Source organism: Myzus persicae, unplaced genomic scaffold, assembly GCF_001856785.1.
Source record: "Myzus persicae strain clone G006 unplaced genomic scaffold, MPER_G0061.0, whole genome shotgun sequence".
Taxonomy (NCBI): domain Eukaryota; kingdom Metazoa; phylum Arthropoda; class Insecta; order Hemiptera; family Aphididae; genus Myzus; species Myzus persicae.
In genome coordinates, this window is record NW_019104062.1 from 149,796 (window position 1) to 166,490 (window position 16,695).

General features: G+C 29.3%; 2 protein-coding genes across 3 annotated transcripts; both read left to right on the forward strand.

Annotated features, from left to right (window-relative positions):
* Positions 1-114: 114 nt before the first annotated feature.
* On the forward strand, positions 115-7,401 carry LOC111038234 (short-chain dehydrogenase/reductase family 16C member 6-like). 2 transcript variants are annotated; one of them, XM_022321254.1, is made up of 6 exons: positions 115-353; positions 3,993-4,325; positions 5,314-5,443; positions 6,622-6,739; positions 6,850-6,963; positions 7,073-7,401. In XM_022321254.1, exons 1-6 carry the CDS (start codon positions 204-206, stop codon positions 7,173-7,175), a joined length of 948 nt encoding a protein of 315 aa, XP_022176946.1. In that variant the 5' UTR covers positions 115-203; the 3' UTR covers positions 7,176-7,401. The 2 variants fall into 2 exon arrangements, with proteins under 2 accessions (XP_022176946.1, XP_022176947.1); XM_022321255.1 differs by lacking the exon at positions 115-353 and adding an exon at positions 622-642 and having other exon boundaries at positions 7,073-7,199.
* A 4,080-nt stretch (positions 7,402-11,481) lies between these two features.
* LOC111038238 (17-beta-hydroxysteroid dehydrogenase 13-like) lies at positions 11,482-16,156 on the forward strand. Its single transcript, XM_022321261.1, has 6 exons — positions 11,482-11,830; positions 13,043-13,375; positions 13,508-13,637; positions 14,784-14,901; positions 15,291-15,404; positions 15,548-16,156. The coding sequence occupies exons 1-6, from the start codon at positions 11,651-11,653 to the stop codon at positions 15,663-15,665; spliced, it is 993 nt and encodes a 330-aa protein (XP_022176953.1). The 5' UTR covers positions 11,482-11,650; the 3' UTR covers positions 15,666-16,156.
* The last annotated feature ends 539 nt before the right edge of the window (positions 16,157-16,695 follow it).

Here is a 16,695-nt window from a genome sequence, read left to right on the forward strand (position 1 = left end):
TAATCATATCTGCACACGTCAAGGTTTCCCGGTGCTGTTCACAGCCGTTACCGCCACCCCGACTCAGGTCCATACCGAAATAACCGCAGATATTGTTCTCGCGCATTATTATAGTGTGGTCCGTGTGCGCTGCGACACGTACGTTTTTCGCCGCATCTCCGCCGAAGGATCGCAATCGTTCGTTTTTCTTTTCCGCACGCGCCATGCCGCCCAACCGGTTGCCCGCCGACCCGCTGAAGATGGTCCTCCAATTGGCGGTGTTCGCCGTGCTGCTGGTGCCGGGAATTTTGTGGGCGATTTTGAAAAAATTCATTCCAGTCGAGCCGAAGTGCGTCAAGGGACAAGTCGTGTTGGTGAGTTGTGCGCTCAGTCGTAACTACGTCTAACTGCGACTAATACAACGCAGCCGATTTCGGCGGCCATCGATCGGATCGTCTGTTGTCGTCTGTCGCGAAACGCGGACCATGTCTCGAGTAACAATGCACAACGACGGCCGACGATGTGTAACTGTGCACAAAACGCATTTAAAATAAAACCAAAGCATAGCCGACGTATGTGTGTGTATAATGTGCAATATTGTATAGCCAGTGTATTTTGACATTGCTCATTGCCACGACCATCGGCCATTGACCATGAATGAACGTAATAAAAAAATATGATATTATTTGTTATTATGTTATTAAAACTAAAGACCAAAAAAAAAAAAAATTCAAGGTCACTCGGTGGGATAATTATTTACGCGCGTATTTGTATCGTAGGCACTTGGCACATATATTATGTGCATACCCATATAGGCTCAAGGTGAAGTACGTCCATCGATCAGTTCGAGGATCAGTCGGTAGTCGACATTTTTCCGTTGAATTTAAAAGCTCTTACGTTCCAAAATTACATCCCACGATCATTATTATCCCCTCACGCTGTTCTTGTCGCAGAAACTGTTAAAGTTTCATTGCCTCAAGTCATAAATTCGTTGCCCAAAATTTACCAATATAGTCTATACACAATGCAAATATTATTGGAATGTATATTTTACATAAGACTTTTGATTAACTTCCACGTTACAGTTTCAGGGAAAGACGAGTGTTTTTGTGTTTTTCGACACGAATCAATAATGTAAAATTTACTGAGTGAGTATTTTAACGGTAGATACTCATTACCCTGAAAAGTAAATAAACCAGTAAATACGTTTTTGAAAATAATATGTTTTTTTACATCATTTGAAGTCATTTGACAAATCAAACTTTTTGAAAAAAATAAGATATCCTATACAAGTTACAATTGTTATGTATTTCCTTTCTGAACGACAGCATACACATTTTTTAATAATTTCATACTCCAAAATAAAATACTCTTCTCAAAATTGAATTGTAATTCGTATCGCAATAGTCCTAGAAAACTACACCGTCTATGATTTATCAAGAAACACAACGAAAAGGTCAACAGGATGTTAAAAGCTAAATATTTTTTTTCTTCCGTGAGAAATCTAGTTATTACACGCATTATAAAATACATGACGTAGGTAGGTCTACACTATAATATGTTAATGGTCTAGTGTAAAAAAAAAATACTTGTGCTGTATACATCTGAATAGTTTCTTACTCGCTACAGTCGCCTGTAATGAATCACAACATTTTACAACTTTGATTTTTATTCGAAGATAATATTAAAAATATAAAATGTTTAACGGTTATGCGACAAATCGCCCGGGTATGGATAGATCGCCGAATTTGATCAGAAGTCATTCGCGCACACCTACCGCAGAACAATATTTGTGTACATCTGGAATATATCAAATTAAATAATCAGCAAGGTGAACGATTTCAATGTAAAGTGAATAGGTATTGAGCAGTTACGACACATAACCTCATTATATAATTTTTTTTTTTATTGATCATTAAATAGATAGACATCTAGGCCATTATTATAGGGTTTTGTACAGGTTGATGTTATTTGCATTTTTTTCTATTATTATATGTTGTTTAGTATAATAGTTGGAGCGCGGATTCTTACGCAATTGCATGTTTTTTCTTTTCCCTTTTTTGGAATTTTTGTCAGTAGGTAATCTTTATTATCGTAGTATAATTATTTTTCCATATCATTGTACATTTAATGGTTCTTACATATCTGTGTATATATTGATAAAATTCAAAATTGTTCGATTATAGAACAGAAAAATGTATAAACTTGTTTATCATTACTTAAAATGATATTTTGTCGTCAAGCAAATAACCATTTAATGATGAAATCATCATAAATTATAAAATTACAAATTAATTTTGCTTATTAACTAGTTACCTGTAATGATTATAATTATAAGTTCTTTGGTTTGTTTAAAATTATTTTCAATACCTAGTACATTTATAGGCCAGGTAGTAAAAATAATTATCGAATACAAATCGTACATTTTTGCACCATATATTACACAGTTAAAAGATTTTTCTTCTATTTCCACACTTTTGACCCTATATTGTATTATAGTTTATGTCGTATTTTGATACTTTTTAGTGCGTACAAATCAGCGTTCTAATAATACTATTACGAATTTGCATAACACTCTTGAGGCCGCCTCATACGATTTGAAGCATTACATTTCAAATATTATAAATCTTCAGAAGATGAGACCGGCTTCAGTGTATCGTATACCTATAGTGTATGTATATGCACGAATCGTGTGTGTTGTATTTGATTTGTTCGTGTGCCGTCAAAGCACGTTTCGACCATTATGAATGGGCTTCAAAAAACATAACCCTAAATAAAAAAAGCATAGGCATTTCATGCAAATAAAAGGTACCCTATCCATGTACGACTGCAGCAGTTATCTTGATCAAGCTTATATTTTTGCTCTTTGAAAGTGAGAAATATTTTTAAAAACGTCTTTACGTTATTACCATACACATATATATATATATATATATACGTTAGTGCATAATATTATGAGGAATGTATTTTTTGAACACCTAAAACGAGCCCGCGGGCGGTCTATTTATTTAAATGCAATACAATACGACTGATCGTGTTATATGCGAGGAAATCGCTAAGGGTTGTTGTGCACACTATATATACAGTTTATCTAAAATAACAAGTTACACAGATAAATACTGCAGAAAAATACACCATGTAGTTGTGTGTTATTTTTTCATATTTTTGTGAAAACGAAACCGTAATACGGCGAAACAAAGTATGAATAAAATAATTTGTAAATGTTGACGGTAAAAAAAATATTTTTAATTTTAATTACTAAGCTATTGTTTGTTTTAGTGAAAGTTTTATACTATCGTTATTTTTTAAGTTATCATGTTTGTATATATTTGCAAAAATACCTCGTCACATCTATTACAATTGTAAAATACACGAACGTAACAACAACAACAACAACGAAGATAAACTATATCAACATTTTTATGTAACTGTATTGTTTTATCACATCAAATGTTGATAAAATATTTTAAAGATACATAAATAATCATTTTCAATGCAATAGTACAATACGTTGTTTTTATTTTTACAGATTATTGAAAATTATAATATTTATCTAATTACCACATTTAATCCGTATCTAAATACGTTATAAAGCATTAAATAAAAATAATATAGACATTTAGAGAAATATAACATTACCAGCAGGTAACTAGGTTATTAACACAGACATTATCTAGATTAGATCTAGGTTAAATCTAGGTAGGTCGATTACTTACACTAAAATATTAAGTAGAATATTCGAGATTGTAAAAAAAAGCAACTACCTATTGTGAACTGACTTTTAAAGTTAGCTTTTAGTTCTATATCTAATGTCCTAATGATATCTTGTGTTGTTATGTTGATTACTTTTTTATTTCTTAACAAAATCAATTTAATTCAAACTCAATGATTAGTTGTGTAATATTATTCACTGTAAGTATAAAACTGTGTACCTAAATTAAAAGAAAAATTGTCTAGTTAAAATTTAAAAAAAACAATTTTTATTACTAATTTGTATGTATTATATTTTTTAGATCACTGGTGCTGCTCGGGGATTAGGACGTGAACTTGCGACTAGATTTGGTAAACTGGGTGCAAAAGTTGCTTGCGTGGATATCGATGAAATGGGCAACTATGAAACGGCTCAAATAATTAAAGATAGCGGGGGCGTTGCCATTAGCTACAAATGTGACGTTTCGAAAAAGGAACAGATCAAAGATCTGCACAAAAAGGTGAGAGCCGATTTAGGCCCGGTTGATATACTCATCAACAACGCAGGAATTGTATGGGGACATTTATACATCGATCCAGCGAAGGATCAATTCATCACGGACCAGGTCAATGTCAACCTAATGGCACATATTTGGGTGAGTTATACCAGTTGAACTCTTTTAGATATTCGTTGCAGGTTAATAAATACACTGTAGCTAGGCAACTATATAATATGAAAAAATGCTTTTGATGTTTAACGTCTAGTAAGAATATGCTAAAAAAAACTAAGAAAATCCCTAAAACCACTCGGTAAAATGTATAGCTTAAACCTTAAAATTAGAAAAAAATATTATATATTCTATTATAAAATAATAATGCTTAAATGTAGAGTTAGGTCTTCTGACTTTTAAATCTGAAATCATAATTGAAAAATACATTTTAGTAAATGAACTAATAGTGAATTTTTTTGCTGATTCTGATTTGATGAAATATTCTAAAGACCAATATCGTAACACTAAATGAAAAACAGACTTTAAGTAGCAATTTACATTTTAAAAGCGAATAACTATTGACACGTAGGCTAACAACAGTTAGAGAAAAATGATGTGTGCATGTGTGACCAGCTGGTCGGCCGTGTAGGCAAGGCTGAAGTCACTGAAGACAAACTCGTTCCCCCTTATAAGCTACGGTGTACCTATAATACCAATATGATTTTTTTCACGACAGTAAAAATATATTGTACTGTAATATTTCTATTTCTGTCAGATGTCTAGCTAAGCAACCAATATTTCATTAATTAAATGCTATTAAGTTGAAAAATGTCATTAAAACCCACGAACAATTTGTTTTTAGTATTTTGTAAAATTTTAAAAAGAAAATGCAAACTAAAAGTGGCATTAAAATATAATCAGTATGAGATACATTTTCCACTAGAGGAACCGCGTGTTATGACCACCTGAAAAAAAAAATGACAGCTCAAAAACCCCAACCCCTGTTCAAATAAATTATTACGATGCAATAAAATGCGTTCAGCAGTTTAACTCGGTAAAGTTTATACGATAAATGTCCATAAAATAATACGGAAATCCGATCGCGATCGATGTAATAATAATCATTTGTCGTTATTGTTAATTTTCCACGCAGATGAAAAGAGAAATTCTTCCATCGATGTTGGAGAGAAACCATGGACACATCGTAGCCATGTCGTCGATGTCTTCGATGGCCGGTGTAGCTAATATTTCCACGTACACACTTACCAAATGGGGCATAAATGGTAAATATTACTAGAACTATTATTACAGTTTCACTGTGTAATTCGAATGATTTCAAAATGTCAATAATCGAAAAACTTTGTAGGCACGCGTCGGCTGTTCAAATAATTAAATACCTAGTCAAGACAAAAATGTTTTTTTAGATTCCGAGCGATCAATGTATTGAATTGACAATTATGTGTGTTTTTATATTTATTAATTAATTTTTTTTTCGTTTCTGTCATCACTGTTTCTTGCAGTAAAAGTGCTTCGATTTTCTCCGACAACAACTTTTCTGGTAACAAAATGAATCTAGTTGGTGTACTCATCAGGTCAACATTATAAATTAGCAATAGTTTTCAAAAGCAACAGGAAAAACAAACAAATAATTGAGAAAAATCCAGAATTTGTACGCAAAACCAGTTTTCGAAAAAATCGATTTTGGTTTTTTGTGTAACTCTAAACAATTTTATCGTAGATACGTGAAATTTTTACTAAATATTTGTGTTTGCATTTTCTATAGATCATGAAATTTTTAAAATATTTTGACTTGTGTTTAACTATTTATAGGCATATGAATTTTTCGATTATTATTATTATTTTTTTAAATTCATGTCGATAAAAAATGTTGCTCTCTGTCAAAAAAATTGTAATAAATGTAATACAAGGTTCTTCGTAAGTATTTCTGTCAGTAGAAATTTAAAAAAAAGTTGAGCGTAAATTCACAATAGTTTTTTATGTGAGTTTAAACTTAGAATTTTGATAAAATTCTAAAAAATCACGAAATACCGCCCGGGGGAGGGGGGGCATTACAGCGACCTCCTAGACAACTATAATGTACAGAACAGCGACATCCATTTACCCGATTTTTTTATTCTGTAACTTTTACACTACAATGTGGGTAATATCGTTGATAAAAAAAAATAAGGAATTCAAAAACAATGTATCTCGGTTTTATTTCTATTCATTCTAAGTTGATTCTGGACGGCCGATCATAATATTGTATCCTCAATAATCAAAAAGTCGAAAACAATAAAAAGACACTTTATTCATTTTACAATTCATCCATTCTGCTGTGTATATTAATGTTAAAACAATTGTTTTTAATAATGTTTGCCATTCGGGGGCTATCTGCCAGCACTTTTTATAAGGAGCATAAAAAGTAAAAAATATAATTGACGTTTGCACACGATGTACGCAGGTATGATGGAATGTTTGCACAACGAGTTGAAACGGTTCAACACTGACGTCAAGACCACGACTATATTGCCTTATTTTGTGGAAACCAACCCGAAAGTGACTTCGTTTTTAGATATCAGGTATAAACCAGATGCCTATCTAATATACGAGAACATAACTTTTTAGTGTTTTACGTTAAAGAATAATATTAAATATTGTTTATTAATGGCCGACGAACGTTTGTACTTAGACTGCCCGAAATACCTACTCACGTAGCCGGTAGTCAAATGATGAAAGGGATACTGGAAGAACAGAGGATATTCTCGGTTCCCGGCCACATGCTGACAATGACGGGAATAATTAGGTAAGATAAAAACTTAAATTTCATTGTCAAACGTTCTTCTAAGACGATCTATATTACACGAGAGAAAAAAACAAACTCAGTAATGCATTATTTTGTTATTTTCTTCCAGGCTGTTACCGGACAACTTGCAAATGCTCTTCAACAACATAGTTCGAGTCAATATTCTAGGAGAACCTGGCGACGAATTAATATTAAATAAATATAAACGATAAGACTAGTGTCTGATTGACTTATTGTTATTAAATTAATAATTTATATTTAAATTAGTGTCAGTAGTTAGATGATTGTTGTTTTCGAAATTTATTTAAAATTTATGATTTTCAAAAATGGCGTAATTCGTTAAGAAATAAATCAAGAATTTAAATTATTTGGACAATTTAAATAAAATTACTAGCCGACGGATAACATATTATGTAGGATGTCGTATATTTGTTTTTATGATTGTTTTTTTTTTTTTAGTTTTCGTTTCAAATTGTCTATTGATGGTTATTAAGAACATTATATTTGTGTCAAAACTTTTCTTTTTTGGGGGGCACATTGATGGTGTTTTGAACAGGCGATTTTTAGTATTTTTAATGCAGTTGATCCAAGCATATACAATATAATAAAACCGTAAGTCCAGAATTTCCTCAAAACAATAACAACTAATATAAATAACGGAAGTGGTAAATCAACTACTAAATATGCCCTTTTCTAAATAACCTACAGCATCTTGTTGGTAGCTGGAATGACTTGTAACGACTATTTTTAAGGCGTTCTGCAAATCAAAATGAAAAACGTTTGCACAGTTTAAGACATTCTTGATGATGTATGTATGAAAAAGCTATATGAATTTATTTATCTATTTCTCATTATCACGTAGCTGCTGAGATTTGTACCTAGAAATCTTTATGAGAAACTACGTATGTTTTAGTGTAAGCCTTTCAAATACTGCAATATACATTTACAGCAAATTATACGTACCTATGTGACATTGTGTGTTGTCACATATTTTAAGTAAATTTAAACCTTTCATTTTCCATACAATCAAAATTACAGACAATATTATATTCTATGTCACGCGTGAGTATCGCATTCGCGTGTGCGTAGTTATAATGACAACAAATGAAGATCTCTCGTATATCAGACTTATCTTCTGAAAACCGACCTAATATTCTATCACTACTATAAGCGAACAAGTGTTATTTTTGGCCAAAAGTGTAAAGTTTTAGTTGATCTCATAACTACTATAATAGATATCAATATTTTTATAATTCGTTATTTGATATTATTATGTAGTAACAACTTTAAATCAATTCCCTGTACTCAATTTTTTTTTTAATTTTCTGAACCTAATAAGTTTCTGATCATACATTTAAAAAAAAAATGTTCAGAAAGATTTTATTTACTTATTCATTATAACTATATTATATTATATTTATTTTGCATTTCAGTCATAAATAATAAATATTCACGATTCGCAATCCGAGGCTTTCGCTCATTTGCTCAGTATATTATGTCGCGGAGTACCTACCTACTTAAATAAAATGTGATTTCAGCACTGACAAAGTCAACATGGCCATACGGAACTTAAGTTTAATAACAAAAATAACAAAAGATCCACTTAGTATTTACAAATCCGTGGTATAAATTATTGCATGAACATTTTTTAATGGCTTTAAATCCTTAAAGTAATACCTATCATAAGACACATAATATGTATATTGTTGGCCTCAACCACGAGGTCATTCACTGGGTATTCATTATTAAAACAAATATGTATTTGATAAATTCTATAGTCGTTTGAAAATCAGCGGGTACCTGAATTCAGTTATTACGTCAAATTGAATGTAAAATTGCTGATAAACACATTATATTTGTATGAGTTGAAGATTCAAAAAAAAATAAAAATAAAAGCACTGCTCTGTAAAATAATAACGTATAGACGAGAAAAATAATAATTTCATTTCATTAAGTATAAAAACATTGCAATTTATCATGATACGATAGGATTTAATATTATGAATATCATTTGTCGGATATTAAGTGGTTATGGCAATTTTAAATACAATTGTAATATCGTTATGATTATTTAGACTGTTGTTCAAGTTTATTTTGTGCTGAGATAAATCGACATAAGGAGTTGTAGTTCATTGGAAGATATGCCAACGGAAAGTTGCATAATTAGTTCAACCACCGTTTGTATTTAACTTTTTTTTTTTTTAAATCAAACAGCACATTTTTTAAATATTATGTATTACAAAACAATAGTCTATAGTCGATTGGGTACCACTCATATATACCTACTTGCTTATAAAGTTAAATCGATGTACCGACAAAAACGATTTCGAATTCTACAATTATTCTTAAAATATCGTAATTTATAAGTGTTCCTAAAATCCGTTTCTTTGTACAAGTAACATCAGCTGTCAGATAAAAATGTTTCCCACACTGAGAACGTTTTGATCATTTCCATTACGATTCCTATACAACTTTATTAAACCGAACATTTCATTTGCACTCTCCCTAATGGCCATCACCACAAATTCGGTATTTCAAATATTGAAGTTTCCATTGTTATTCTCCGTCGTACATGCTTGATCCGACCTACACAATTTTGTTCCCTTATTTGATTTCTCGGTGCGTTACTCTCGCGAACTCATTAAACCCACTCTAATTTTGTACTCAGTATGATTGCAAAATGAATCTCAATTAATAAGTTAGTGTTTAATAAATTAAATAGTTAATCATTTGTATACTCAAAGTCGTTGACATCATATAGTTTTTTCTTCTAAAACCGACGACTGTGCGGTTACTGTTCACATAAATATGATTATAATTGTTTCGACATCATAAAATATTATTATGTCTAGTCAACCATATAAAGTGATTGCTAATAACCCGGCGTTGATCTCGTTTGACGACCAGCCATTTTATTGTTCTTGGTAATATGTCAAGACACCTTGGAACCAGACAACATTCAATAGTTACGCCTGTCCATCTATGATACGTATATATCAATAAATTAACGATGTCATGGATGCAGTCGCGAGTTTGGACAGTTTTATCCCATTTCATTGTCAACGACCAGCTCCTTCCCCGTAAAAATAATCGATTTGCTCATCTCTCTCCCTGAACTCATTAAGCGTTTAAGACCGTGAAACAATACCCTTGTATTAAGTGTATACTAATTGTGTTACATAAGTGACTGATTGAATGGTTTTATTTTATTTTTTCAAATTGAATATTTGATACGCCAACTAACCTCTTTTTTCCTTAATTATTTATTTGTTTTGAATTCCGTTATCTCTTCATTTTGCGAGCAAGTTGGTGAACATTGCCACTGACCCTCCTCATTATTTGAAAATAATTTAAGAGATTGTGACGTCACAAGAGCGAGGCATTCGGTTGGCCCCCACCGTTCGTCACAATTATTTATTATTAATGCATTACTTTACACCTCAATACAAAAAAATATGAAATATTGTTATTTTTAATCATTAAAACGTTAAGTAATTTTAGACGTTGACACTAACGATTGTTTGGACACTGATAAATTAATAATAACTATGTAAGTATTCTAGGGTCAAAAACAAATAGAAATCAATTTAGTGGTTTCTGGTGAAGGTTGGTTAGCTTACAGTTTATGGAGTGAACGACATTTTGGTTCATAAATAAATAAGTTACCTATACACTTAATAATAGTTCAATTAAAGCTTCGTGGTTGATCCGTAAAATTGAGCGAAGTTGTTTACATTTTCTCAAACTTATCACAAAATGTCATATTATTATGAATGTTTATACTATTATCAAAAACACATTAAGTTTTAGTCTTTTTATAAATTCTTATACTTACTCAAATCAAAAATTGTCTCATGGACCTAATTCAATTTAACATTAAAAAAGTACAAATACATCATATAAATATCATGTTTTTCAATGACAGTTTTTTCGCGTATACATTACACTAAATCAATATTATATAAATAATTCATTCAAATAATTCAACAGCAATATGAAAATTTGTGTTGGCAAAATAATTATAAACATATAGTTTGTTTTTATTTTTTGAATTCTTGATTTAGGTGTTCTTATATATATTTTAAAGTTTAAAGCCTAAAAAAAAAATTGTTTTATTAATAATAAAAACACTACGATATGATTTTTACTTACTGATATATTTTGTTGTACACAAGATTTTTATTTATTTTACTTAAAAAAGTTAATATCTTACAATTTAGTTACCGAAATATATTTTATCGAAATATTTAATTATAGTTTTTGTGGTTGCCAATATCATAATGGTTCACATTTTTTAATTTTCTGTCTTTACATCATCATCTAGTAAAATCAATATATTATTATATAAATAATTATAAACCTTATAAATTCTGGTGTTATACTTACACAATGTATGTTGTACTAATGATAGACAAGACGTGATTTAGCATGAAAAGTTTTCATTGGAAATTAAAAGAAAATTTAAAACTTAGCTTACACTTGTATTTTAAATAATAACTGTTTTTTTACTTAGGTCGCATTAATTGCGTGTTATATATATAGCAATAGCGTTTCACTTATTCTACACCAGTAGATAGTTTTGTTAAATGTTTGAGAGGAACATTATCTTTGTTTCTACTTAGCTTTTCTTATGACAACATCTACTGTCTACAATTGCATACATCCAATAATATTCTAATATTTCAAAATGGAAAATGTCAACTATGAAAAATCTATTGCCACCAAAAGCTATTTGATTCCACGAGATCCCGTAAAAATTTTTTTGTCGTTATTCATATTCTTCGTACTTTTGTTACCAAATTATATATGGGCTGGTATTAAATGTTTAATGCAAACAAGAAAAGATGTCCGTGGAAAAGTCATTTTGGTAAGCATTATCCATTATTATTATTATAATTATTCTAAATCCAAGTGGGTATTTCTCCATTGTACAATTATAGATAGTTGTCTAGAAAAGTCACTGTAACGGATATGTTAAATTTGAATTCAATGATATAAAATCATTGTATACAAAAAACGATCCAGCCAGCCTATATTAGATACTAAGTAAATATGTTACGATATTATTGTAATTTATTTCAATATTAGATTTTAGTAAGTTAAATTAATTTTTGACGAAAAAAGTAATGTCATTGAGTGCATAAGCTGTAATAATATAACCTTCTAAAATTACATTTTCAAGTTTTTTGACGGAGTGAACATTTTTTTATCGACAATGGTTAAATAAAAACTATTTTAAATCAAAATTGTCTTATGCCTATTAATTGCTCAAATAGAGACAAAATATTTTGACTATTTTTGAACTATTTAAAGGCATTAAAAAAGTTTCTACTTTTATAAGTTTTTATTTAAAGGGTCATGGTGTAGCCGTGTAGGTATAGAAAATTGTAATATAAACATTCGCTGAAAATGTAATGTAGTTATGGTTACTTTTTAAGAGTTACACCATTAAGCAAAATCGATTTTGTTGGAAACTGGTTTTGGTTAAAAAAATTAACATTTATTTATTTTTCTCAATCCTTTTGAAAACTCCTAGAAATTGTTTGACTACCCAATTAGCATAACTAATTTTATTTTTCTACCAGAAAAGATGCTAAAGTTGAAATTCAAAGCATTTTTACTGTCTCAAAATGTGATGTCTTAAACAAAAAATTTTTTTTTTTAAACACTCATCATTGTAAAATCAATAGATTTATATCTCCATTCAGATTCTAAAAATAGATTCAATTTAATACTTAAAATAGCTATTAGTTTACATTAGAAAAAAATATTATTGGTTGAGTGTCAAATATCCATTAGAGGTGTTAATATGTGTACTTAATATAGTAATTGACTATCGTTCTATAACCATCATAAGAAATAAACGTAAATTTTCATGGTATTAATCAACATAATAATGTATCGTTTACTTTGTGGTTTAAAAACGTTCAAATTTAATTTAATTTCTAAATGTAAACAATATTAATGCCAATAAATAGAATCGGTAAAATACAATAATATCATAAATTCATTATATTCAAAAGTTTAATAAGTTTAATCTAATTTAATCGTATTGGTTATTCCACATTTTTACATTCAGATAACTGGCTCTGCTAGAGGCCTTGGTCGTGAACTTTCTTTGGCTTTTCATAGACTCGGTGCATCGATCGTATGCGTTGACATCGACGAAGAGGGTAACGAAATGACATCCGAAATGATCCGTGGAGAGGGTGGCACAGTCAGAGCTTTCACTTTGGATATTACCGATCGAGAAAAAATCAGATCGATGCACGAAGCTGTAAAAAATGACTTAGGTCCAGTAGATATATTGGTAAACAACGCAGCTGTAGTAAGGACAAATATTTACGTAAATTCCAAAACAGATGAACTAGTCCGAGAAATAATTGACGTCAACGTACTGGGACAGTTTTGGGTATGTAAGCAACAACTGAATTTGGAGGCCAAACTTTTATATCAGGCTTTAATTAAATGTATTCCGGTCGATCATCAATTGTTTTTAACATAGACAATTTTTTCCATAAAATTTTGTATTTTATTCGTTTAGATGAATAAAGAGATACTCCCATCGATGTTGAACAGAAATAGTGGACACATTGTATCAATTTCGTCATTGATATCAATGGTAGGAACTCATTCGCTGTCCGCATATACTGCTTCGAAGTGGGGCGTTACAGGTGAATTATTTTTTTATAAACTTAACTAGATTTTTTTTTTAATCTCTTTACTTTTACGACTTAAAATAAACACGAGGAACGGTATAAAAAATGTCCAACTATAATAATTTCTTATTTTAAATGATTTTTAAGAGAATGACTGTGCACTATTTGTTTACTCTCACACCCTCACACAGTGTAGACTTGACGCGTTCGTATAAAATGGTTTTTTTATGATTTATAACTTTATAAGGTATCTTAGATCAAAATCAGCTGCTTCGAAAATTGTGGAGAATAATATTTTTGAAGGTTTGACATATCGATCTAGTATTTTTTTAACACTTGATTCAATATTTAATTTTTATTTGTTGATTCAAATATATATTAAAATGTTTTTAGATAATATTTGGACAAATGGATGTTGTCCATGTTTTACATAGACCATAGAGACTTAACAAACAATGCACCGACATGGCATTAATATTGATTAAACATTACGGCCAATATGTAATAATTTAAAGCAAATAAAAACGTTAAAGTGCATTATAATTTTTACTGTGTAGTTAGTAAAACCTAACCTACCCCAACCTTTACAGTAAACATGCATTATCTTGAAAAGTATTAGCGTTTTCGGAAATATTATATCTCTATACATTTTCAAGTTTTTTTTGGATTCTCAATGACAGAATACATTTTGAAAGTCATCATTTTGTAGGTGCCAAAGATGTCGCTAAACCCAACTTAAATGCTTTTAATCAATTAATTACTTACTCGTTTATTAATTCAAAATCAAAGGGTTGTACTAGTAAAAATAATTTTAATTTCGGAATATGAAACTAAAAATGTGTGCTATCATTCAAAAAAGTAAACACTTAAAAAAAACAATAGAAATATAATTTTTCAACGATTCGGTTTTGTTATGACTTGAAATTATGTGAAAAATGTTTTTTTAAATCTTTATTATTTTTGTGGCTAGGTATGATTATTTAGTGTTCACTGTTAAAATAACTACATAGTATGTAGTTTTTATACAAACCTTTTGAATTAATTTCTTATTGTATATCATGGACTTAAATACTTTTTGTATGTTGTTTTTCATAAATATTCTCATAAAATATATTAAAAACATAAAATTTGATTTTTACTTTTAACAACCATTTATTGAAGGTATGATGGAAGCTTTAGACCAAGAACTAAATATGCTAAATTCAAAGGTTGTCCTAACTACGGTGTGTCCATACTTCATGGATTCAAATGAAGAAATTACGAAGAATATTAGTATCAGGTTTTTACACAATTAAATATTATATATTGTACTATTTTACTTAAGGTTATCAGAACTACTTTTATTGATTTATTTCATATTAATATAGTTTGATATAAATTAATTAGCTTAAACCATTGACATCACACATAACATTAATCTTATAAAACTATCCAATAATAATGTAATGAACTCCTAACTTTTATTTATTTTGTTTTTATTTGACACAAGATCTATTCACTACTTTTAATATTTAAACATTCAAACCATTTTACTTATACCCTTATCTATATCTTCATCGTACAAAGATGATAAATGTTGAGATTATACAGACACCTATTATAATAGTTGCATAAAATATATTACTTTTATTTTATTTATTTTAAATATTGAAAATGTTTTTTCTTAAGCTTTCCAGTTATTCCTCTTAAAGTAATATGTGATAGCACGGTGGATGGAATATTGAAAAACAAAAAAATGTTTACAATACCTGGATATTTGTTTCTGGCAATTATGTTTTACAAGTAATAATTTTAAATTCAATTAAATAATTTTCACTTTCAATAATAATTTTTGTTATAAGACACTAACATTGCCTAATCTATGACAAAAATAAACAAATAACTTAAGAACAATATCGTAACAATATTTGTGTTATTTACTTCAGAATTTTACCGAGCAAATCCCAATATCAGATGCAAAAACTATTTGGAGCTTCTTATAACTACTGTAAAAGTGACTACGATACATTGAAGAAATATCAGAGAGAAACTAAGTCTTTGTAATTATTGTAATTTATTATATTATAACTGTATTATTCTAGTTATAATTGCTATTACAATTTACAGCACTGGTTAAGAGCAAACATTTTTGTTTATTTTTATGAAACTATAAGCAAATAGGTACGTAAAATGTGAAGTTACAAACTTTGGTTGTAGTATCATGCTTTTTTAAGAATTTAAAATGTATAACAGTAATAATATTATTTACTACATTATGATGGTATTATGTCAGAGATAATATTTTATGCAATTGGTTTTGGATATAATTGTAAAACAATTATCTTTAAAATGTAGTATTTACAATTTTAATAAACGTAGATAATTGGTGTTTTTCACTGGTATTGGTGAAATTGTTTTGCCGTTACTTATTTATACTTTTATTGTTTATATTTATTATTATTGCACATTAATTATTATGATGGTGATTATGTATAGACATGTTTATAACAGAACTTGAGAAAAATAAGGACAAATACATTTTTTCTGACCATGCAGTTATTTTATATTTATCGACTTTAATAACTCGAATATAGAAAAAAAAATTTCGTACCTAATATGAACATTAAATGTAACTAAGTGTATTATTTATGAAAGATATTAAATTATAAGATTTAGTTTAAGTAATTTAAGTGTGTAATACAAGCCAATGGCTCTGTTATCGAGGTTTCAACTTTATAAGTAAATTACAAAAAAAAATATTATTACTATTTATTTTATTTCTCGAAAAACAAGAATTCTAGGGTCCCATTGAAACTCTCGTTTTGAGGCCCGGTAGTCTAATCCGTAGCTCATAATGCGATATTCATTAGATAACAAAAGTCATTACAACCTAGAAAAACTAAAATATTACATATTGTAATATATGTATACTTCAAACTGTGCAAAATTCTAAAAATTAAATAAATTGAAATATTACTGACGTAAATTACACAATCTCAATTAATAGGTACTATTATATACAATAATATACAATCAATAAGTTATATTCAAATAATTTAAAATTATACTATTATGCTGAAAAGCTACTAATACG

Coding starts and splice junctions, on each gene's coding strand:
- LOC111038238 (XM_022321261.1), top strand. CDS start 11,651: ATGGAAAATGTCAACTATGAAAAATCTATTGCCACCAAAAGCTATTTG. Junction 13,376..13,507: donor ACGTACTGGGACAGTTTTGG/GTATGTAAGCAA, acceptor TTATTCGTTTAG/ATGAATAAAGAGATACTCCC. Junction 14,902..15,290: donor ACGAAGAATATTAGTATCAG/GTTTTTACACAA, acceptor TTTTTTCTTAAG/CTTTCCAGTTATTCCTCTTA.
- LOC111038234 (XM_022321254.1), top strand. CDS start 204: ATGCCGCCCAACCGGTTGCCCGCCGACCCGCTGAAGATGGTCCTCCAA. Junction 4,326..5,313: donor ACCTAATGGCACATATTTGG/GTGAGTTATACC, acceptor TTTTCCACGCAG/ATGAAAAGAGAAATTCTTCC. Junction 5,444..6,621: donor TACCAAATGGGGCATAAATG/GTAAATATTACT, acceptor CGATGTACGCAG/GTATGATGGAATGTTTGCAC.